General features: G+C 30.9%; 2 protein-coding genes across 2 annotated transcripts; both read right to left on the bottom strand.

Annotated features, from left to right (window-relative positions):
• Positions 1-322: 322 nt before the first annotated feature.
• LOC134236072 (uncharacterized) lies at positions 323-2,065 on the bottom strand (the record flags this gene model as incomplete). Its single annotated transcript, XM_062718250.1, has 7 exons — positions 1,950-2,065; positions 1,830-1,862; positions 1,542-1,658; positions 1,313-1,345; positions 1,014-1,133; positions 650-682; positions 323-467 (listed from the first exon to the last, which is right to left on the bottom strand). Coding segments are annotated over exons 1-7 (545 nt in total), but the record flags the coding sequence as incomplete, so codon positions are not given.
• Positions 2,066-16,548: 14,483 nt separating this feature from the next.
• On the bottom strand, positions 16,549-19,335 carry LOC134236090 (GTP-binding protein RAD-like). Its single transcript, XM_062718273.1, has 4 exons — positions 18,597-19,335; positions 18,308-18,393; positions 18,008-18,191; positions 16,549-17,300 (listed from the first exon to the last, which is right to left on the bottom strand). The coding sequence occupies exons 1-4, from the start codon at positions 19,195-19,197 to the stop codon at positions 17,065-17,067; spliced, it is 1,107 nt and encodes a 368-aa protein (XP_062574257.1). The 5' UTR covers positions 19,198-19,335; the 3' UTR covers positions 16,549-17,064.
• Between the last annotated feature and the right edge of the window lie 5,390 nt (positions 19,336-24,725).

The raw sequence follows: 24,725 nt of genomic DNA, 5'->3' as shown, positions 1-24,725 counted from the left end.
TTCTCATAAGTATGTTTTCGTTATATTTCAATTGCCAAAAATAACAAATGTTTAGCTTGTGTTTTTGTTTATTTGTTCAGAAAGAAAACAATTAACAGGTTTTCTTGTTTTTTCCCGTAAGTCTACATATGACAAAGTTAATAACTCGATATTCAACAATTAAATAACACTCTTAGCACATTCATTACTACTAAAGAAAAACACATAATTAGATACATGTGTATTATATTCCTTTCAGATATACAAAAACGAAAACATGTTTTGATAAAATACTGGTAAAATATCTATGAACCTAAAATAAAGACTCTATAAATATAGATACTTGAGAGTTAATATTTCTTTGGATTTACCTTCTTTGATGACTCTTGTTCTAAAACTCCACCTGTTTCCTGCACATGTCACGGTATGGCAATCACGTGTCATCCAGGTTTTTCCAAAAGGATGACATTTCGTGTCGTAAATACAACCTGATCAATATTAGATATAAGTAAGCTGGTAACCAAATTTGACTATATTTTATTTTATCTTTCTTATTGCTACTATCAACCGTTTTCTACTTGAATGTATAAAGTTAGATGCTATCTATTTTAATTTTTTTCAAATTAATGTAAATTAGTTGTTAGATAAATTGAGAATTGGCTACTCTCACCGATATACCCGCCTTGTTCATCACGACAAAATCCTGAAAATAAAGTTAAATGCAGAAATTAATTTAAAAGAGATTTATGCATCATTTTCTCAGGTTAAATAGATTATTATAAAATTTGAAACGGCATGGCATGATATTTTCTTTCAACACAATATATTTTATCTTTAATGCCACGCTTAGTATTTAAAATTTACAACATGACAAAGTGTAAATTTCAAGCAATATTCAGTTGTATATTGAAATGAAATAAACTCCCTATTGCATCCTTCTGGCATGATAAATAAATTCTTATAACAATCAAAAGAAAAGTATTACTTTCCAGTTTGAATTTTAGAAAGAAAAATACATACTATACAAGGATTACCTGGTTTAACGGTGATGATTTTATAGCCTTTATTTTTATCTTTTGTACATCTTAATGTTGCACCTTCAAAGTTTTTCCAGTCAAAGTCAAATGGCTGACAAAGGCCTTGGTATATACACCCTAAATAAATCGACAATTAACTTGATACATATAATAATATGAGGATATCTTATGTTCAACTTCGCAAATTTGTTTGGGTATCAATTTTTGGTTTTGTTTTTTGTTTTGTTTTGTTTTTTTTTTTTTTTGTTATATATTTTTAACTTTTAAATTTTTATTAAAGGCTGTAACCATCTCACCTTTAAATCCTTCTTTATAATCCTTACAAAAGCCTTTAAAGAAAAAGGTTAAAGTTCAATTTAAGACGAGCTAAAATATTATTGGAACCTTACATATTGTAGCTTGTCACATGGGCAAGCTTAAAATCCAACTAAACTGTAAAAATACACTGACACTTTATACAGATTTCGTTATACTTCAGTTGATTTTTCTTGACAACTGAACTTATATAAATAGCTTGATTCTGACCTCCTTTGACTATTTCTATGTAGAATTTATCTTTGTTCCCCACACATCTGATGACTTTCCCCTCCCGAACGGCCCACTCTTTACCGAAGGGTATGCACATTCCATCATGTGGACATCCTTAAAAAGAAGGTGTTCATTATACTTAACAAAAATAATTTAGGCATAAAGACAAAAAAGTAGCATACATTTCGAAATTTTTATTTTGTACTTTGAACATATTTATAATGAGGAATTTATATAAAACAAAAAGAAAATACATTTAGAGAGGTATGGATATTGCGTAATTACCTTTGAATCTTCCAGATTTAAACGTGCAATTATCTGTAAAGAAAATGATTCAAATATTAAGTAGAGATAAATATTAATTAAAATTCTTAGAAAATAAATTATGATTTAAAGATTTTTTACCCCATTCGACACAAGATACTACTCCAAGAAAGCAAATGAAAACCAATTTATTTTTTAAAGACATCTTCTCTAGGACTATGCCTGCTACAAAAGAGGTGAAATGTCTTTTCTAATACTATATAGGAGATAGGAAATTATGAATTGGGAAAAATGATTTTTTTAAGAAACATACCGAAAAGACAGTCCTGCTGCAAGGTATTTCTTAATTTATTGTAAAGTTTTAACTGGGTTATGTCGAAGGTAATATAATACAGATTTGTCTTTGTCAGATACTTTAAGGTGGCATCAGTGTAGATAATTCATATCTCCTGACATATCAATTGGCCTTATGTTGCTTAAAGTAATTATTTAAAGATGTTATTGTAACATTTGTTGAATGCTCACGCCTTCAATATTGATTTAAAAAGTGTCATATTTTTGAAGAAATAGACTTTCAGTTATATAAATTTTCCATCAGGCCAGAATAGATACGAAAATTATTTTCATTCTTATATGCAAAATACAGTTAAATTAAATATTAAAGAGACACCGTGACGCACAAAGGGGAAAATTGACAAATGTAGAATTTTTGCGTGACCCGTGTTAAGAACCTAAAAATTCTATTTTTATGGAGAAAAATAGAAATAATTTCACTATGCCCCCAAAATAATATATTGCTAAATACTTCTTCTTCCCTATTGTATGCATGCTAAGAAAAGTTGAATAAGTTTCTATAGCTACCATCGTCTTACCATGGTCTCAAATACCCAGAAATTAATGTACATAGACCAAAAATGTTGATGCATTTTTTTTAAAAAACGTTTTTAGAACACATCTCTCACCTTTCATGCTCCAGTTAATGTTGTTTACAAGTTTGAGCTAAAAATAAAAGTGGCGTGACCTTGACAAACACGAAAAAACGAAACCTTTGTTTTTCGAGCACTTATACATTGTATAGTGCAGTTTTTTTTTTCTTGCAGTTTAATTGTCATATCATAGCTATATGCTCATAATTATCATAAGTCTTTCAATGTATGCAACAGATATCTTAAAATAAAGGATATGGAGATAACGAACAGTATTCAAGATCAAAGTCCATAAAACAATACAAAATAGGAGCAGAGCGAACACGGACCTCTAAAACATAAGAGGTGGAATCAGGTTCCTTGGAGAAGTGAGCATCCCCTGCTGACCGGTCACACCCGCTGTGTAATCCTTGTCATGATCGGGAAATAACGGAAAAATCCGTCGTCAAATCAGTGTATAAATAGTGGACTAACAATTAGTAGGAAAACGTCAGTCAGCAATGATATGGTCATTGTATCGACCAAAGAACTTGCGAAATGATGGCTTTAAACGAGACTGCTGATATTCTTGTTTCGTCAACTTGTTTGTCAATAATTTAACTCGTTTTAGAAACTGTTCATACGTAGAGCATACTCTTGCATATCGAATCAACAGTGATATATATACGCCATATGTAGGTGATGAAGGTATATTGCTGCATAAGTAAGGGGAGTTGACGATAGAAAAGTTAAAGTCATCGCGTTTATCATAAAGCTTGGTTGTTAGATTACCATTAACGTCATTTTCAAGTAAAATATCCAAGTATGAAACATATGTGTCAGACTCTGTTGTGTGTCTTTTATCTCAAGCTCACAAGGATATATCGTATCGACATAGGAGTGGAAATAACCATTGTTTACTGACAATACGTCGTCGATATATATAAATGTCGAGTTGAAGGCCACAACAAGTGTTTTCTTCTTTTCACGAATAAGATTTTGCACAAATTCTGATTCATATAAATACAAAAATATTTCTGCTAATAACGGAGAGCAATTGGTACTCATGGGAATTCCAATAGATTGTTAAATAGACAGAAACAATAAAGAAAGACATGACTTTGACTCATTGTGTTACTTTGATATGACCAAAGTTGTTTTATCTTTTTTTCAAACTTCCCCAAGGGTTGTTGACTTCTGTGGTGAGCAGAGGCTTATGGGTAGAACGATCGATTTTCGTTCATTTCAATCCCTCTCCCATTGGTTCTTGAAATCTATCTTTTCAGAATAATTAATCAAGAAGATTATAAATATTTTTTGTAATCAGGTTAACTGTGCACTGGTTGAAAACCTTGTTTGCTCTAAATTGTTAATCACTTGTCATTAAATTTGTACGCACAGAAAAGTAAACGGATGCTGACTGACGTTTTTCATACCAATTATTGGTCCATTATAAACTGATTTGACGACGGTTTTTCCCGTTATTTCTCGATCACGACAAGGAGCACATGGTGACCTGTGTGACCATAAAACTTAGCAGCTCACTTTTGATCTCAGTCTCACTTTTCCACTATTAATTCCTTTGGTAAATGTGAGATTGAGATCAAAAGTGAGCTTGTCTAGGTTTTATGCCCCCCAGGCCTGATCCCACCTATGATGTTTTTGAGGTCCGTGTTAGCTCTGCTCCTATTTTCATTTTTGTAGTTTTTTTAATGGACTTTCGATCTTAAATACTATTCGTTACATGTATATCTCCATATGTTTCATGGAAAGAACAATTCTGTTGGGATTAAATAATGTGTAAAAGAACATAATAAAAATTTTTGAAACTAAGACTACAATGATAACTTATTTCGTGTTTGTTTTAAAATTATAAATGGTCATTATGTATTTTTTTGATAAGTTGAGACTAACTTAACTTAAAAAGATCTTTCTGTTTGTTATCTTACTTTATATAAAGATGGGACTTTCTTGTAAATGACACAATTTAAATATATCGGTTTTCATAAATATCAATAAATTTAAAACAATAACCGATTTAATCGGTGAAAAAATGAATTTGAACGAAGGTAACAAATCTCTCACTTAATAACTGAATATATATCTGTTTTTTATGCAAAAATTTCTTGCGATTACATACTGTAGAAGTACTTTTATCAAATTTACAGTCTACAAGGATTGGGTTATATAAATGTCTTATAAAAAGTCTACCCATTTTCTACTGAATTAAAACAAGCACAACGTTCGAACTAAATATACCGTTAATTTTATCCAACACACAATTGCTCATGTTCATATAGTTAGAAAAAATATCACACACATGTTCAGAACTTTTTCAAAAAAGCATCTACAGCTGTACTTCTTTATTTGAAAAAAATGTTAACAATTTTCATGTCATACAATTTAATCATTTTATAATGAAATTTTTATGGTTTTCACACTTATATTACTTATGAAATAATTACTTTTTTTTAATAAATTATATATTGTTGATCATATCATTTCAAAAAATGTTTATTTCCTTGCAATTGTTCTATATACAAAACTGAAAAGGTCATTTTTGAATGTGTAGGTGGTGAAACAAAATACTCAATTATATGTTGAGAAGTGCTTTATTCACTTTGCATTAGTTACATGCCCACGTTAAAAATAAGTAATTCCTTATTTATACTGGTATTTTATATTTTTTCTTCAAAAGACATTTATTCACATCTTTAGATATACCCCGCCTCCCATATGAATATAACGGTAATCATCGTGTTATTAAATCAAAATTTGTTTTGTTTGTTTGTTTTTTTTATACTAATTGGTAAATGATTGACAAACAAGTTGATGAAACAACATATGTGTCTTCATTTTATAAGCTCTATGGTAAACTCAATGACCTTGTCAGCAAATACAATTTATTAAGTCAAATGCTGACTGACGTTTTTTCATACTAATTGTTAGTCAATTATTCATTAATATAAGATTTTTCTGTAAAAGTGTGAACTCATGGTCACACCTTTCATTCAGTGGTTTGATGATTTTGTATTGTTTTGTGAATTTTTGATTATAGGTCAGGCGACACGTTCCTCAAAAATATATAATTTTTCCTAAGAATTTGCCTTCGAAGTATAGGTACTTAAACAAGTTTCCTCACAAAAAATAAGAGGACCTAATACCAGGCTTATACATTATTAAATCTTCTGATGGCCTATATCACAATTTTTGGTGTACTTATATTGAAAAACATTTTGAAAACAATTTAGAAATCAACTTTTTTTGAAAATTTTTTTTAATAATATACAAAACATAAATTTGAGGAACGTGTCGTCTGACCTTAAATATTGTTTGCTATCTCCATAGGTTCCATGTCTATGTTGAGCATAAATGCATTCTTACGAATTTTTTTTCGAGTTTAACAATAAAGAATTTATTCGCGTGTATTTGTTGATTATGGTTACCAAACAAAAAGAGATTGTCTACTATTGTTCAAATTTAAGTCAATTTTTACCGACAGAAGGACTGGCAGAAGGAAAAAAGTTTACATCTTCCCTTCGTTCAAACGGGGCATGAAACAGATATTTTATTTCACATTTATTCATAATCATTTAATTATCCCCTTTTCTGTCGTTTCAATATATGCTAAATGAAAAGTGGGAATATAGTAATTGGGATGTCCATTATGCCACAGTCTTTTATCTGCAACTCCTCTCTTACCATTTCAATTTCACAGAATTTTATTATAATTTTGCACCTTCTATTTTACTTTTTGATCCGACACATATGTTGGGTTTCTCACAAAAAAACATGGACAATGCCATTACATAAATTCAGTCGCAGTCTTCGACAACAGTCTACAAGGATTGGGTTATTGTTCTTTGTCTACCCATTCTGAATTAAAACAAGCACAACGTTCGAATAGTTACCAATATGAAATAGAAAAAATATCAAAGTTAGAACTTTTAAAACATATACAGCTGTACTTCTTTTTGAAAGAAATGTTAGCAATTTTCGGATATGGGTTTTACACTTTAAAGCTTTTTTTTTATATATATATTATTTATCATTTCAAAACATGTTTATTTCCTTTTGTTCTATATAGATCATTTTTGATCTCGAAACAAAATACTCAATTATTGATTCAGAGTTCAGGTGGCATTTTATATCACTAAATGATATACCCCGCCTCCCATATGAATATAACGGTAGTGTTCATGTTTTGCTATTGGAAACCCAACATATGTGTCAGATCAAAGAGTAAAATAGGAGGTGCACAATAGCAATATGTAATAAAGATTCTGTAAAAGTCTCATCAAATTTCATTCAGTGGTATGAGAGGAGTTGCGGATAAGAGATAGGTACCCCAAAGCGTCAGGCTTATCATTATTAAAGAAATGCTAACTAAAACTACTTTAACAACTTTTTAAAAGTAAAATATCCAAATATGGAACAGATGTGTCAGATTCTTTGGACATTTTTTTTCGAGTTCATAAAGAATATTAAATCAGATCAACTTAGGAATAAAAATGGATATTGTTAACTGTTAAAGCCTCGTTGATATATCTAAATGATGAATCGACAACCATTATGCCACAGTCTTTCTTTTCATTTCAATGATTTTTAATAAACTTCATTAGTTCATATGAATGCAAAAATGTGTCTGTTGATATCGAGGCACTATTGGTATCCAAAAAATTTCAAATGTTTTAAAAGCGTCCGTACCCTCGTCATTATGTATATGATGTGTGTTTTTTAAAAAATCTTTTCTGAAAAAAAAATTCCACTTAATGTGTTTATACATTCCTCTGTGAGAAAAATATAAAAATAAACAACCTCTGGTATTTAAGTGATAGAATATCCCTAACATGAGATGATGCTCTGAATCAGAAATTGAAAATCTTGTGACAAATAAACAGATTCGTCTTATTTTTTCAAAATTAATTTATCTACTGAAAAAAGGTAAATATATTTTAAGAGTGACCTGAAGGGTTATTAATGTTCAGTTATTAGTAGTAAACATATTACAAACATGTGCTGCTTCTTTCGAAATGACAAATTGTTAAAGTTAAACAAATTCCTAGAATGTTTCTTAATAGTCCGTTTCTAAAAACAAGAAAGGAAAATTATCTCTCTTGGGTTAAATGGTTTAATTAACATACCGATCGGCAGTAATTTTTTGCTTTTTTTTAACACTCAATAAACACTTTTGATTAAAGAGAGGAAGATATTGTTTACTCTTGACAGAATGACGGCATGTGTTACAAAGATTGGTTTTAACTTAAAGGACTTAATTTAAAGACATTTAATTGCATATTATTTTGAGTTAACAGTAGGTTATAAGAACGATGCATGTAAATCTTTTTTTAAAGACTCTAGTGAAAGATTTTGCTAGGGAATTTTACACCCTTATTCAATTTTATCTCGCGATAAGAACCTGATGATACAAAACTCAGCTAATCCTTAATCTCTTCAATCATAATTTTTGGAAACATTCTACGCGTATATGTTGTACACAGAAAACAAGTTTTGGTGACAGATATGTATATTGGAATTAAATAAATGATTCCCGGCTGCAAAATAATTGTGATGCACTTTACCTAAGTGTGAATGGTGCCTGAAACTATTTCTGAGAAATACCTTCTGTCGGAGAGCTTTCGCATTCTAGTAATGTTGTTGATTGATATTCTAAAATTAACGAGCATAAAGCTATTTTTATCCTTGGAGGTTTCAATCATGTCAATGCCAGCATTAAAATAATATAATTGGATATTATTTTTTCCTTAGAGTATAATAAATAATTGTTCTTGTTTAAATTAAATCCTCTTGCTAAGTTACACATCAAGGTAAGCTTCCAGTGGAACAGAACTGAAACAAGTTACATAATGGTTCAATAATTTAAAAATATCCATATTTCCGTTAATGATGGTTAAAAGATGTCTTAGAGTAGAGCATTTGTATCTTGATTTAGTGTCAAGATCAGTCAAGAGATTAAAAATAGCAAACATGATATCATATCCTGTTAGATCCGACACAAATTGAACTATAAACCAAGAAATGTCTAAAAGAATTTGAAATGCTGAAGAATTATCACCTAAGTGACGTCATAGGCTTGTTTCCCGTGATGCCGCTAAGAGGACAATTAACATTTTGGAGTTAGAGTTCACTCGCCCGGGTTTTGATGCCAGTTTTTAGAGTATTGGCTTAACTAGAACAAGAGCTTGGCAATTTTACGTAAAAATAAAAAAAATATTGTAATCCTACACGAAACAAATTACCTTTTCTCTCAGTATCACTGAAAAGGCTGATATGATTTTTCACCTTTGATCAATTCTAGTTATAAAATATAGTTAACTTCAAGGTAGTTACAAAGTTCAGGATTACTTTTCATTTTTTTTTTTTTTTTTTTTTTCATCTATTTGATGGTAATAAATTTTCTCAGCGTAAAAGTTAAATGTGAACTTTTTATGATTTTTCAAGCAAATTTGCATTGTCGTATTAATTATGCAGATATGCACATTTTGCTTTTAAGTCAATATTTTTTATATGGATTATCCGTGAAGTACGTGTCTTTTCAAAAATGTTAAATGTGAAGTTGTATGCAATGACTTTGTGTCAGCCACATTAAAATGTCAAATACATTTGTATAATTATGTTAAAAATTGTAATTAATAAACTTTTGATTTAATACATTGTATATAAACTATAGAATGAGTCAAAATTATGTTTTTATCTTTGTCAGGCTTCCGTTTATCTTTATAATTTATCGAAGTTAACCTTTTTGCACATATCAAAGATTAATTTAAAAATAAAAATATATATATATATATTTGTTTTAATTGGAACTCATTTTGATAACTCTTATACAACTTACAGGGAAAAATGTACTTTTATTCAAGTCAAACCTCTACTTGGGTTTGACCTTTGAAAGTGTTTTACAAGTAGTACAAATTAACCTATCGCACTACAAGTTATTGAAGCCACATGGTTCTGTCTTCCAAGGTTGTGTAAATGAAACATTTCAAAAGAAAAAATAATAATCACTTAAAAAACTTTGTAATTAATGAACTTTATCTTAAATGCTCTTTTTCAAGAAAATGGTAATAGAATCAGTGAATCCATAATATTGCAATTTAATTTTCGGTATTGTGTTTTGCTATGAAGTACTTGTAGGGCTTTGGTTTCATCAGATTTGAATTGCCAAATTGTCCATTAAGGATGTTACATAGTTATATAAATGTACAGGTAATGCATGACGGTGCAAATTAAAGGAACCAAAAATGACCCCGATCATCTTTGTTTGACTCTCCCGATAATATGAAGTCATGGCTTTCAAGACATATTTTTTTCAAATTGCCATGTGATCTTGAATTTTCAAATCTGCCCTCAAATAAAGGTTATAACGCAAATTATTTCAACAACAATCTCAAGTCAAAGGTTTCTAACGAAGGACATGCACACTTATTTTTAACTCAATAAGGGGCTGAAAATAAAGAAAAATGTTCAATCTTATGGATAACGTCAAGGAATTTTAATTATAAATTAATGGAAAAATGTCAAAGGTGGGATCTAGTACCTAAGAGTCATTTTTTTAAAACCTAGAATCTGATCCCACTAAGAAGTTTTTAGAGATCTGTGGATGCTCTGCTCCCCATTTTTACTATTTTCATAGACCTTTAAGCCTTATCCCTGGTCATTATTTTCACATTTGCAAAAGAATAATTATGCCTTGATGTCTTGATGTTCAGCGAATGATTTGATTTGGAAAAACACTCTGTCTATTAGATTCCAAACCATTACAAACTTGATTCTTTCGCCTAGCTTCAATTGACTCATGCCAGAATGAAAACAGACGCCCTTGATAATAATTCTGTCTCCAGGATTGAAACCAATTTGTCAAAGTTAAGATTGATTTCAATATTCTCAAATTCCGCCAATTCCAATTCCTTGTAATGTATATTTAGTAATGGTTTTATCGCACATTGCATGCGTTAAAGTAGGAAAAAAACTTTGAACAGTATTCATATCAACATTAACCGCATTTTAAGATAAAGTATTTCAAGCGCTAGTATTTCTTGTTTATCTTCAAAATGTTTGTGCATGTAAAACAATTTGAAGGGTGCTGCAAAGCTACATGCTTACAACTTATGAAGAAACATCCATAATTCTGCTTTGTAATTGCTATCTGAAGTAATCTCTTTCTGTTCGCGACCAGTTCCTGTTTGGTAAGCTATAAAGAATGGATTACGTTTTAAAAAATGGAAACGATTCGTTGCTAAGTATAATATGATTGCAAATTAAAGGAAATTAATTTGTGCATCCATTCAATGATCACGTGCATTTGACCTACTCGTTTACGAATTTGTTTAATTTAGCCCACGTGTCTGAACTAGTTTTTCCTATATTTACAAATGTTTTCATTAAATGACTGCATTGTTTACACGGATCTATAATAACTCTTGAAAATTCCCAACCATTGAGCGAATAAAAGGTGTCTGGGTAAGCAGATTATTTAGAACAATTGTCCTAATAATTCACATTTAATTGATCTATGTAACTATCCTCAAATTCACGATTCTACCACGTGTTACAATATGCTTTGTGTATGGGACAAACTTTTACGACAAAAAGATTCAATAAGTGGTTTTGTCCTTTGGTTTTTCATTTTTGAAAGAACATTGCTAGGTGCTTGGAGGAAAAATTGCCAAATTTTTGTAATCCACTGAGAAACACCCATCAGTATAGGAGACAGTAGTAAGACGAGGCGAGACGGTCGTTAAAATCTATTGGTTTTATGTTCCAAATAGCGCAAAAACGAATGAAAAGTAATCCTCAGTTGTAAATCACACGCTGTCATTATTAAGATAGGAATCATATGAATTTTTGAAATGTTGATAACACAGATTTTGTAGGAGTTACAGTGTAATTTTTGCGGTGCATATTTTGAATTATGAAAAGTACTTCATAAGTTGCACCATTATCTTTTAGCAATTCATTTTTAAACAGATCCATTTTCAGCTAAATAATTAGAAAAATGACCTGCTGTGCTACTATCGTACTTTTCCACAATGTATCCCTGCGTTGAGCATGAGTGTACTTTTTGCGTAGTGTTAATGAAATAATAAGACGATACTAAATTCGTATGTAAAGTAGATCAAGACCCACAGGAACCGCTAAGAGCAACACATTACATGGTCAGGGGGCAATCATTGCCACCAATTGCGGATCTCCGAGCATATTACGCTTTACTATGTTGTATGATGTGCGGTTTGGTGTTTTTGCAATAACCGGAATTTTTCTTCATTTATTTACTATTTTTCGTGCATGAGTGATTTAATTGCAATGAAACATTTTTTTAAATAGTTAGCAAAAGTTTTAACGCACTTTATTCATTATTGTGCTTTCGAAGCTCTATTGTCGATACAGTAACCTTGTTAGCAAATACAATATTAATCATAAAGTATCCAGACAATATTTTTTCATACCTTTATTTCACATATTGAATTATCTACGGAATTTCATTTTGATCAATTACGAAAAGGAGCATACTGACGTGTTACCGGTGTACAGGGGAAGCATACTCCTCCATGGCATCGGACAAATCGCATGTTCTGATGTTTTCAGAGGTCCGCGCTTGCTCTTCGTCCTTCGTTTCAAAAAACGATGTTTTGTTCCAATGTACTTTGAGCTTGATTATTGTTCGTTATCTCTTTCTTAAGCGATTTTACATGTAAGTTATGTTGTACATTGACGTAGTTTTTTTTAAATCGCTTTGAAATTTCCCTTTTGTAGAAAATAAAATGTAAAATTAATGATAAATATATATAGAACGAATATTAAGTTTACATTTAATTCGCTTTTTAAGCCATAATGTTCATAAGGTAGGAAATGTACTTATATCCGGAACAAAAACCATAAACTGAGATAAGACTTAGGTCAAATTTCCTTTGACATAATTTTCTTAAGAAAACAAAATAACTATATGTTTAAATTGGAATATCACACAAACTTTTAAATTTTTAATCCTATGTATTATAACAAGCTTTTTAAAATATTTTTTTTCTTAAGTTTGTTCTCAGTCTCCAGTATCGGTCTCTGTGGTGCTTATGGGTTGATTCGTTGATTTTACTTGGATGAAATACCAGTACATCGCTGGTTCAACCGGAAGTAAGCCGATAGCCTTTTCGCTAAATTGACCGAGACGGTGCTGATAGAGTGCGTTGACAAAGACAAACCGGGTGAAAGAAACAGTGAGTAAATGCTTAGTAAAAATACGCAATGTTTATATAAATATACTGTTATTTGAAAGTTGAAATGTGGAGAAAAAAAAAAGACAAACCGGGTAATAAACAACATCCATTGCCCATAGTTGGGCATAAAACAGCAACCTTTGGGACACTGTCCAAACGTATGACCAACGAGTTACCGGTATATGCTACAATTAACCAAATTATTTATTTTAGATATAACCTATCTAGCTGAATTTAGACAAACTAGGAAGCTTCTATACGATGGCCGATCACAGCCGCCACTTCACAACTTAACTTACTGTCTTCTGTACAAGTAAAATTTGACAATTTAGCACAGACAGAATACACAAAAACCTTTGGTGGTTAACGTACATGTACAATTTGACAAATTCTCCAAGTACATAATGCACAGAAACTTTAGTTGCTTTTTGTGCATAGAAATTGTCAAATTGACAAAAATGACAGTTTCTTACAAAAGGCCACTGCTTAACATATTCATGTTGATTTTGAACTTTAATAATATAAAAAAGAAAAATTAATATATGAAACATTGAAGGACGTGTCGGACGACATGTGAACAGAAAAACCAGGCCCGTAGGAAGCGGTTTCAGTTTGGAGGGAGGGGGAATGAGGGCAAAGCTTACATGCATGTGTACATTTTCGGAGGGGGCACTATCAACTACCAAAAATTCATTGACAAGCAACTAAAAAAAGAGATAAAAAAAAAACGTTTTTATTGAGGGGTCAGAAGCATATGGTACCTACAAAGTAGCTCTGGTTTATAAAGTATTCTATATAACTGAAAAATTATTGAGTGAGCACATCCCGTTCCCCCACCCCCGGTACTTGTTAAGACTGGAAATCCGGATTTAGAGTGGTAGTTGGGATATGAGGCAGTTGATACAGGTCCGGGCTGTTGGAAATGACCCAGCATTATCAATGAAGCTTACGGATGACGGAATGCCTTACGAAAGTTCAAAATCTCCATATATATGTCAAGTAGAAGGTCTTTTGTTAGAAACTGTCATTTTTGTCAATTTGACAATTTCTATGCACAAAAAGCAACTAAAGTTTCTGTGCATTATGTACTTGGAGAATTTGTCAAATTGTACATGTACGTTAACCACCAAGGGTTTCTGTGTATTCTGTCTGTGCTAAATTGTCAAATTTTACTTGTACAGAAGACAGTAAGTTAAGTTGTGAAGTGGCGGCTGTTATCGGCCATCGTACTTCTAGGCCTCTTAATGTACAATACATTTGGGTATTAGTCGAGATAGGTTTCAGGTTTCATTGAAGCGAAAACGTTTTGAAATTGTAATTCGAAGAAATATTCATTACCTAAAATTTTATCATTTCATACATAATAATCACGCTTTCTTACAATTTTGTGAACTTTTCTGGCATTTTGAACTTCATTGAAAACTCACTTCTACAAAAACTCTCTCTTAAGAACAATTATCTTTATTAAAAAATATAACATGAAATGAGGCACACTGGAATAATTCAAGACCCAAAACTAAACTCGTGGTGTGCAATTACAACCTAGTTCCCTGGGAGATTTTCAGAACTATAAACCACCCAGACGGTTGTCGACGTTGAGTACCACTTCATGTCGAAAAATATTCGGAGGCCACTTCATCTTTACAAAGAATGGGTTGTGCTGGCTCTTCATATGACGCAAGTTGGAATATTTTAATGACAGCAACAAGGAAATTCTTTGTTTTGTGTAAGAAAAAAAATTCTTGCTCACAACTTTTGAATAACAAATCAGTGTAAAAAGGCGAGCGCCATGCCATGGTTACATGCAAAACCAAGGGTGCTAAAAGCATGTTCGCTGTCATTCACTTATTTTAATCAGTTAAAATTAAATAAATCAGAGAGTCTCGACATCTTACTGTTTATTTTAAAAATGTTCATGGGAAATGTACTGTTGCAGTGTACCAAAGTAATTTGCAGGAGACGGACCCACCAGATGGAAAAATCTGCAATGGCTTCCCATTCTCCTCCTGTAGTAACGTAAACCATATATAAAGATACAAAGTCACCCTATAACATCAAATAAACTTCAGCCTTTTAAGACACTAACATGCTTTTAAGTTTCTAATCTTCAAACCCGATATTTTCATTGCAGAATCCAGATTATTTTATAACTAAGATATAGTTCTAGATTTTCAAACAGTATATTATTTAAACGACTATGCAAACAGGACTATTTGTAGTCGTAAAGTACATGTTCGTGATGATATAATTTACATGCTCTATCATGCTCTATTTTTTTCTCTGCTAAAAAATTATTTGAAAGTAAATGAGTCATTTTAATGAAATTTAGAAGGCTAATTGTTAAATATCACGTAAACCGTACAGTAACTAAGATCATTACGTGATGGACCTAGGTGAACACAACTGTTTTTGAGGACCATCAGAAGTCATTGGTTTTTTTGTTTGGGATAAACTTTTCTAGATTAAGCATTACGTGAATGTCCATTCAATGCAATGCTAAATAAAAGATTAATACAAACCTGTGCAGTGGCATAAGATCATCTTACATTTGATTGAAAATCATCTAATGCAAACTACTACCGGTAATTCACTTAATATTTCATCAGATTTCTTGCTTATGTTTTTGTTTGTATATTCAAATGCGATGTGGCAAATTTATAGTTATTGCTATATACTGTATAAAATAAAAGATAGTAATAGAACTGCTGCTATCGTAGAAATGAGCAATACCTCGAGGGAAAATTCAGCCTACTTCAACTAATTTTATTAGCATGGCACAAAAACCATGGGTTGCTATGTTTATTCTATGTTGATCAATTTGGACAAGTGAATATTAATTTCATAACTGTTACTATGGTTCTTCTCTCGCCAATCAACATGTTTAGAACATATCTTATTGTATAATTCATACAAAGGGATTGGTAACAAGTTCTTGCAACTTAGAAAGACCTTTCCCTGAAAATCATTAAAACCATTACATCAAAATGTCAGTGTCTTCTTGCCCAATTATAATTTGCCAAATTGCAACCTCGTAGGAATGGCGTGAAATAAGTTATTTCTAATAGAACAACCTTGGCTATTTTTCACTTGTTTAGCATGCATGCATGAAATAAAATGTTACTTTTTAATCACAAATAAATCACCCACTTATACACTGGGTAGAGATATTTTATATCTGTTACAGAATACCTTGAAATATTTTTGTCAATGAAATCTCTGCAACAAAATAATGCACAAGGCATTTATTTCAAATTAAGGCTTATAAAAATTTGGAAACCAATCCCGTAAATTCCGGAACATACTTGTGCTTCAAATAAGAGGTTCCTTTTAGGCGACACTTCATTAAAGTGAAACATTTAAACTTGTTCTCTGGTATTTGCAGAACTGAATCATTGTGATTTGCAAAATACACTTATCTTAGTATTCGTGTAATCCACTTGATTTCTCGTATTTTCATTCTCTGTTGCTTTTCTCTGTAAGCAACAAAACTAAAGTTTTGTTCTTTTCCACTTATATTTTGAAATTCTGTAATAAGTATCATTATTGCCCTTTTCTCCTCCCTAGTCTTTTGTTTTTAAATAACAATGAATTATAGTTTTAAAAATCTTTTTCAAAATCTTTTATTTTATTTTGTAACAAAATATATATTGTGGCAAATACATACAGTTTATCACATTTACAAGGATTGTCGATCTGTTCATTATACAAAATATAAATTGTATCAGTAATTTGTATTCATTAAGGCGACTGGAATGGTATTCACAATAATCTTTGTTCGATGATATTTACAAATGTATGTAAAGCAAAAGCTCAACAAGTATGACGTAAAAACGTGCGGACGATTTGATGAAAAAAGGGGGAAAATATGGCTAATGATATGTCGACGACTTTTATAATTGAATGATTGTGAAAAGAATCATTTTCTTTTGCTACAAATTGACGTAAATAATATGCTTTATACCATTCTTTTTTTTTTTTTTTGTTATCTGTTGTTTTGGCATTTACAGTGATGAAAATAATTTTGTGAACTTTGAAAACCAGCACTATCAAAGGAAGGAAAAGATGTCAAACGATGAACGTTGCGATGGATTGTGCGATGAATATTTCAAAATAAGTTTGTTAATCGAAGACATTTTCTTCAGGTTCCCCACTTTTTTTGTTCTTTCGAAATAATTTTTTCAGAAGTCCTTTGGGTCCTTTCTTGCTCTTCGTCGGTGTAGTTTCAGGCAATATAACGTTCAATTTGATCCGGATCTGACGTAGAATTCCCGCTAAAAGTTCGTCCACGTGGTGGTGCAGTGTAACAGATGTCTCTATATATTTAGCATCATGTCGATCTGCAACTTTTCTGACCTCTGATAAAAAAAATAGAACAAAAACTTTAATTCAAGAACAAAAGGTGTGCTTCATTTTCTTGATTTAGCAAAGAAAAGATCAATAAAGCACAATCTTTAGGTTAATGCTTCATAAATAACGCAGTGAATTATCTTCTTTAGTGCATGGCATAGATTTGTTTAATCAGCCATTAAAACGTATCAAAAATAAAGGTAATGTTACACTTGAAATCTTTAATTATGACGTGTTATCAACTCCGGGGGGTCTCCTCTCTAAAGCAAATCTCATTCTTATCAGCATACGCACTCAATACTGTTTGCAATGAGGATTTATTCATAGGGATATCCTTTGTTTTAACGCATTTATACTTAATGCAGCAAAAGGTTAACGGGTCGTTATTACTTTGAACAAGTACTACAGTTTTTTTTTTCTTAGCAAGCCTTCATTTTTGGCAAAGAAAAACCAATATTCAATACACGCCTTAAATTTGGCATCTAAGAGGGAGATTACAAAGTATATTTATAAATGACATTTGTATAAATCAGAATACGTTGGGCGCAATTTATAATTATATCACATTAACAAGTATTAACAAGTATACCCTGAGAATTTTATGAGACCATCCCTCAGTAATAGCACCCTATTATCGCCAGTTAACAGACTGTTCTTTTCTATTTTTCGCTTCATTAGTGTCACCATATATTTATATTTTAAAGAAGAGATTTACCTGCTGGGGTGACTTTTCTGTTTCGCACGAGGTCGATTTTATTGGCAACAAGGATGAAGGGTCGATCGGAACCCAAGTTGTGACGTAAATGGTACATTGTGTCATTAACTGTTTCAAATGACGTAACATCGTCCACAGAGAACACAAACACGAAGGCATCGAAGAAACTCTCGCAGACAATATCCTAAAAGTAATATAAATATATTTGATGAAATAAACTTATATGTGTACATTATTTCCTCGTAAAAGTGATTAATTTCAAGATTTTCAAATAAATGTTACATTTCATTAATTTGTTACCTGATCAACATTGGAATCCATGAATTCTAGAGACGATTCTTCGCCGTCAAGCAATACTGATACATTCATGGAGTTGCTGTTTTCATCTGGAAAAAATTAATGAAGTCCATAAACTACAAATCAAAATGCAAACATTTTAATTATCTCATATTAACGATTAGTTAATGTCGCAAAGATTGTACTCTACATAAATCATACGTTCATTTATTAAATAATTTTTGTCTTCGTTATAGGATTATATTTCGTACAGATAGAAGGCTTTAGTTATTTTTTTTTTTAAATAGCTTACCTGGCCCAAGGTCCAGTCCACCGGTATATTCAGAAGTCATAAACTGGTTCATAATGGCCGTTTTCCCTACACTATGAGTTCCTAGAATGCTCACACGGTAGTACCCACCAGAACAACTGGACAGAGAACTACACGTGTCACAGGAGTCATTACTCGCCATGCGTTTTCTTCTGTTGTCTTTCAAAGAACTACTTCTTGAAGCACTTGTGGATCTGTTCTTATTTCTTATAGAGTCACCATGGTTTATCAAACCTTTTGAAGTCATTTTGAATGATCTCACACGTTGGAAGGACTCATTGGAATCCGCACGTGAAGACTGCTCAATTTCAGGTGAAAGGTAGGTGCAATCAACCTCCGAATAGTCCAATGGAAGACTGTTTCGTCTGTTTTTGTCCATTTGGTACGTATTCTGGTCACGTTTGACCTTTCTCATAGAACAGGAACGTGAATGCGGTGCAGATATAGAGGGACGACCAATACGAAAAAAATTAGACGTCGCGGGAGGATAATCAAAATATGGAATAGTTTTTATGCATTGCGTTGAATGTGACAGGGAAGTCGCGTCCTCTGAAGTCGATTCGAATATTTTCTCCTTTGTCATGGTGTGAAACTCGTGCAATATACAATGTTTACTTCAATAAACAACTTTCACCGCGAATGCATAAAGAAATTTCCTCAAGTAAAAGCACTGCCTGCGATGAAGCCAAAGTTTGTATGGATATTGACTGAAGTTAGATGAGAGCGATCTCTATATATATAGTTTCCCGCTTAAGTATCATGTGGTCTCATTACTCATCCGTACAATAGCACTTGAAATGCTTTCGATGTTGGCTTAGAGAGAGTGCAAGCATACAAACATTTTAACGCTGCAATGTCAAAAAATGTTTTATAAAGATAGAATTGACGTCTGCAGTTAATCCAAAGCTATTATAGTGAAAGCGAGTTAGCAAATGAAAGTCGGACTGTGTTTACACCCTGGCTTAAGTTTCCGACAAAAAGTGTACCCGTTGAATTTTCTTTTTCTTCAATCTTGCAAAACACTGTGGGCATATATATACTATTTTATTTATTTATTTCCTCGCAATTATCGTCCTTAATACTGTTTTAATAATGTTATAAAGTAATCAAAATTTATATTTTTCAAAAAAGTTAATCTCTAAAAATGAAATATAGTATTATATGTTCTGGTACAGCAATAATCATGGTTCAAAATCGGTCACTGTAGCTAAGTTTTGAAAGCACCCGACTCAAATGTAAAGGTAACTAAGATGCCACACTTTTCGCCATTGCAATATAACTACCTTTATACTTTTCTGTAGAATTTAAAATGCTTACCTCCAGAAGAGAGACAGGAAGAGAACTTGATTATAATTTTAAAGTATGTTATCCAGGTAAGTTGTTTTTTAAACGCCTTTTATTACTGAAAATGAACTTGAAGCGAATCATCATAGATTGATTTTAACATTGAAAAATTTTTACATAAAATATGATTTTGACTGTTTCATTTGAATAAATAAATCGACATAAAAAAGGTAGAGAATTATTATTTATGGAGTTAATATTTTGGAATTCATGACAAAAATAAAATAATTTGCATCGTCAGTATTAAATCTTGTTTAAAGTAACATGGATATACAAACTTACTTCCAAAATTTGATTATGTCTTTGGAAGAAAATATTGTATTTTAACGATGGAAAAAAATATCAAAAGAATATTTAAATAAATATTTAGTCTCACTCTTAGGTATAAATACACGAACGTATAATTGTTAGTTTAAAAAAAACATTAAAAGTCACTCTTTGAAATTGATGCTCATTTTTGACAGTCTGTCTATCTCCTCAAGACAGGGACCGCCCCTTTTTGTAAGACAGTTACTGTTAAAATAAAGTGGGTATTTGCAGTACATGGATAATTTTTTTTTCAAAAATGCATTACTTAGCATAACAATAATCAATTTCAAAATATCTTTTCCGTAATAAATGCCGTTTAGTTGGGGTTACCTCAGAACTTTGGAGTTGTATATTTGGTTGCAGAGGATGTCCGTTGCTTGGATTTTTTTTGTTTTTTGAAAATATAAATAAGATGTTTTTTATATTTTGTGTTTTTTTTTGTTTTAAAGCCCAACTGATTAATTAGTTTTATCGATATTCCTTAAAAGTGCTTTGTAGCAATATCAGATGTCATTATGTTACATTAAATGTTTTTAAAAAATTAACAATTTTGTAATAAATAACTTTGAATTGCTTAATTTTTAACTTATAAAGTAAGAATTATTTCAGAAATCCTAACTTGAAATTAACATATCCTACATGTAGATAATTTTCAAAATTTCTTTTGACCCTTTTCTAAGTTGGATTTTTCACCTAGCATGTAAAGACCTTTCATAAATTAAAATAATATCAACTTTCAATTTTTACACCCGACACCCTTTTTACCAACCTGAATTGGACGATTTTTCATAATGAGAGACTTTCATACAAGTGATAATTTTTCTGAGGATGACATCAGCAGACCGACCTTTCTCACGTCATACTTCTACAGAGCTGCTAATATCTTTTAATTCAGCTGACCATTTTGCCGCTATTAATCTTTAATTCTATAAATTAGATATTGAACAGTGATTTTCTTTGACATTTGATTACATTTTCGTGAGGAAATTTATTAAAGCATTTTACTTTTTATCATACATTTGTGATAGATATACTTGAGTATACATGAACCAGTGACATGTGTTTTCTTGACGTGTTAAGTATGATTTCTAATTGCACTTGGCAAAATTCTCTGTTTTTCCAAATATTTTGGCACCACCACATTCCCTTTAACATTATTCATAAACGATGAAAACAAGAGAGAAAAGATTAAAAAGTATACCATGGCGAAGTGTAAATGTTCTGAAATCCAATTGTAAAATCAGAAATCGAAAACTGTTAAGTTTTTAAATAGTCGCTTACTACTCTCATTGTTAGAAAGCAATACTTTAATTTAGAAATAGGAGGTGGAATCAACTATTTATGTGTTGATATTATCACTGGTCTTTAGAATCATAGTAGATACATGTATCTAAAACTTTTATTTTGAAAGAATAAAATAAGACTTAGATTCAACAAAAATGATACTCTTTTGGATAAAGTGACAATAAACAACAATTACATGTATCATTAAGATTAGAATATCTACCAATCTCAAATATAAAAAAAAATAAAATATCATAAATATTTACCCAGGCTTAATGTCTAAATCCTAACTTTATTTATAATTTTTTTCAGTTATTTTCAAAGTTTTAATATTTATTTTGCGACCCTCATCACTCATTTTAGCTGTGGGCAATGACAAAATGAAGTTTACGATCAGTGATCAATTTTAAAATAAAACCAATCTGTAAACAAAGCACAAAACATGAACCTCCTAAAATCTAACGACTTGAATAAACTGTTCAAAGGAGCATATATGCTCTGTTGACAGGCACACCGCCATCGGCCAAAAGCCTTAATAAGGAAAACCATATATACCCTATCTCAATAAAAGCAATTCATATGAAGAAAAAAAAACGAACCAGTGATAGGATATATTTACTAAAACATGTAGAAAACGATAATGATGACCATAAAGTTTGAGAAATAGTGACTTTAGGCGATGATATTGAAATCCCTGAAACATCAACTTATCTGTCAGTAGCCTGCCTTGGTTTTGAAATGAAAATTCCTAAACATTATAAATACCGGGGTACTAAGAAAATCCGGATTTGACTGAAGCCTTTAGAAAAAACAAAGCTGTTCAATTCTAAAATTTCGTACGTTTAATTTCTTTCCAAACAATTCATATCATGAAATGTTTTTGACATAAAAAGAGAAAAAAGGACTTCAAGACTGAGACCTTATGATATCAAAATAATGATAGGGCCTACAACACCTGAAATAAAAAAAACAATTACCAAAAAATGTAATACATATTTGCGGTGACAAAATGAAATTGATTACATAATTCAATTTCAGTATATCTGAACTAGTGAGAATGCCGCTGTCTAAATACATTTAAAAACTCGTGCTATACTTCACAAAATTCCCTATTATCAACTTTCATTTGACCTTCTTTCAACTAATTACAACATTATCAAAGACCTATGTATATAATAAACAAATGCTACGTATTTAAGTTTAATGTTTTATTCGAGTTGGCAGGTATTGTCCACAGTGGTCTACACAACAGTGAAAATGCATACCCCCAACATCAACATAAGCTGTTCGTGCTACGGACACATACACAAATTATCTTTTATAAATATTATTTTGCTTTAGCTTTAAATTGTATAAGATATAATTTTCAAAGTGAACATCACATATATCAACATCAACCATCACATATATCAACATCAACCACAAAAAGTCAACAAAATATTTCATAATACAAAAACATAAATTCATTTTCACTTTCATTGATGCCTTCTTTGTATAGATGGATAAATAAATTCCGGCTTATCACATTTATAAGTTTTTTCCACAAAAAGGAGGTGAATGAACATATATAAAAGGATACATAACGGCGCAATATATAATATATATATATATATATATATTATATAATATATAATCTTTATAATAATAAAGAGGCGATAATGATAACTTATTTTCTTATGTCATGAGCAGTGCTGTAAACAATGACTCGAATATTAAAAAAAAATATTAGGCAAGTTTTCTTCAAGAAAATATTTTATAAATTTTTGTGACAGAGATTTGAAATTAAAAATCGCCGATAAAAGGAGATAATTCAAATGTCTGAATGAAGAAGTGTTAGAATTAATACATAATGACAAAAAGGATCGAGTCGAATTTATTTAAACATTAACATTTAAATAATAATTTTTGACTAAATTCATACATTTATATGATTATCCTACTCAAAAGAAATTATTAGAGATTATTCGCATTTATGACATGCTCAAAATTGGTACATGTATTACGCAACACTACAACTCCAGCTTACAAAACAAATGATTACTTTTGGTCCCAGCTAGAAAAATAAATTCTTGTCATCATTTTTCAATTGAAGATACGTGGTTTATTGTGGAGAAGTTTTAGCTTTGAATATAATTGGGAAACGAATTTCAAAGGATATGTAGTGTTATGTACAGAAAAAAATATTTTCTTAATTATTATTATTTTCCTTTTTGATGTTGAGTTTCCTTTCATGTTTAGTTATCACGAGGTTTTGACGAATCTTCATTGATATACCAGTTGTAACTGGTTTACAAGTTCGTACCGGTATTTTTATTTATATTAATGAGCAAAAATATCATTTCTGAATACGACTTGAAATATTGTAAAACTATGGATCATAATTATGAAACATATAATTACGTGATGTCTACGTGACGATTAGAAATCAGGAGAAGTACATACAAACCTGGCTATACCAGTCGTAAAGTCACGTTAAGAAACATAGAGTGATGTTATAAAACAAAATATTACATGTAAGTACATATGCTAATTACACGTTGTAATGGTGGCATATTGCTGTCTCCTACATGCAAGATCAATTATGTCGACGTGCAAGAAAAATATTTCAACATGCAAGTTAATTACGTCTACATGCATGAAAATTATGTTAACATTCAAGTTACCAGTCTAATTAGAGAATATATATTTTTTTAATTTTTAGATGGATAAATTTACGTACTAACACCAGTATCTGACATCATACATGTAAGATGCAACATAAGTGTGTTGGCATGCGATGTTTTTATGTTAACATGCAACTTATCAAGTTTTACATGCAACCTTTTAATGTTGTCAACATTCGAGATAATTTATGTCAACATGCAAGATAACAAATTGCAAGTCAACATGCATATATAGCATGTCGGCATAATTTACTCGCCTGCTAACATAATTGTCTTGCATGTTAACATGAATAAGTTGTACATGTATGTCCACATATATATTTTGCATGTTGACTTAAATAAGTTGCATGTCTGATTATCTCACATATTAAGATAAATCGCATGTTGCATCTTGCATGTAAATTTACCAATATTTAAATATTAACTTGCATGATAACATTAATTATTATCTTGCATGTTGACATAATTTACCTTGCATATAGGGGACAGAAATATGCATCTCTAGTCTTTG

This window comes from Saccostrea cucullata, unplaced genomic scaffold (genome assembly GCF_032062105.1).
Source record: "Saccostrea cucullata isolate Sc308-1 unplaced genomic scaffold, CSIRO_AGI_Scuc_v1 ctg525, whole genome shotgun sequence".
Classification (NCBI taxonomy): Eukaryota; Metazoa; Mollusca; class Bivalvia; order Ostreida; family Ostreidae; genus Saccostrea; species Saccostrea cuccullata.
The sequence above is the reverse complement of the archived record's forward strand: the minus strand, read 5'-3'. Positions and strand labels throughout refer to the sequence as shown.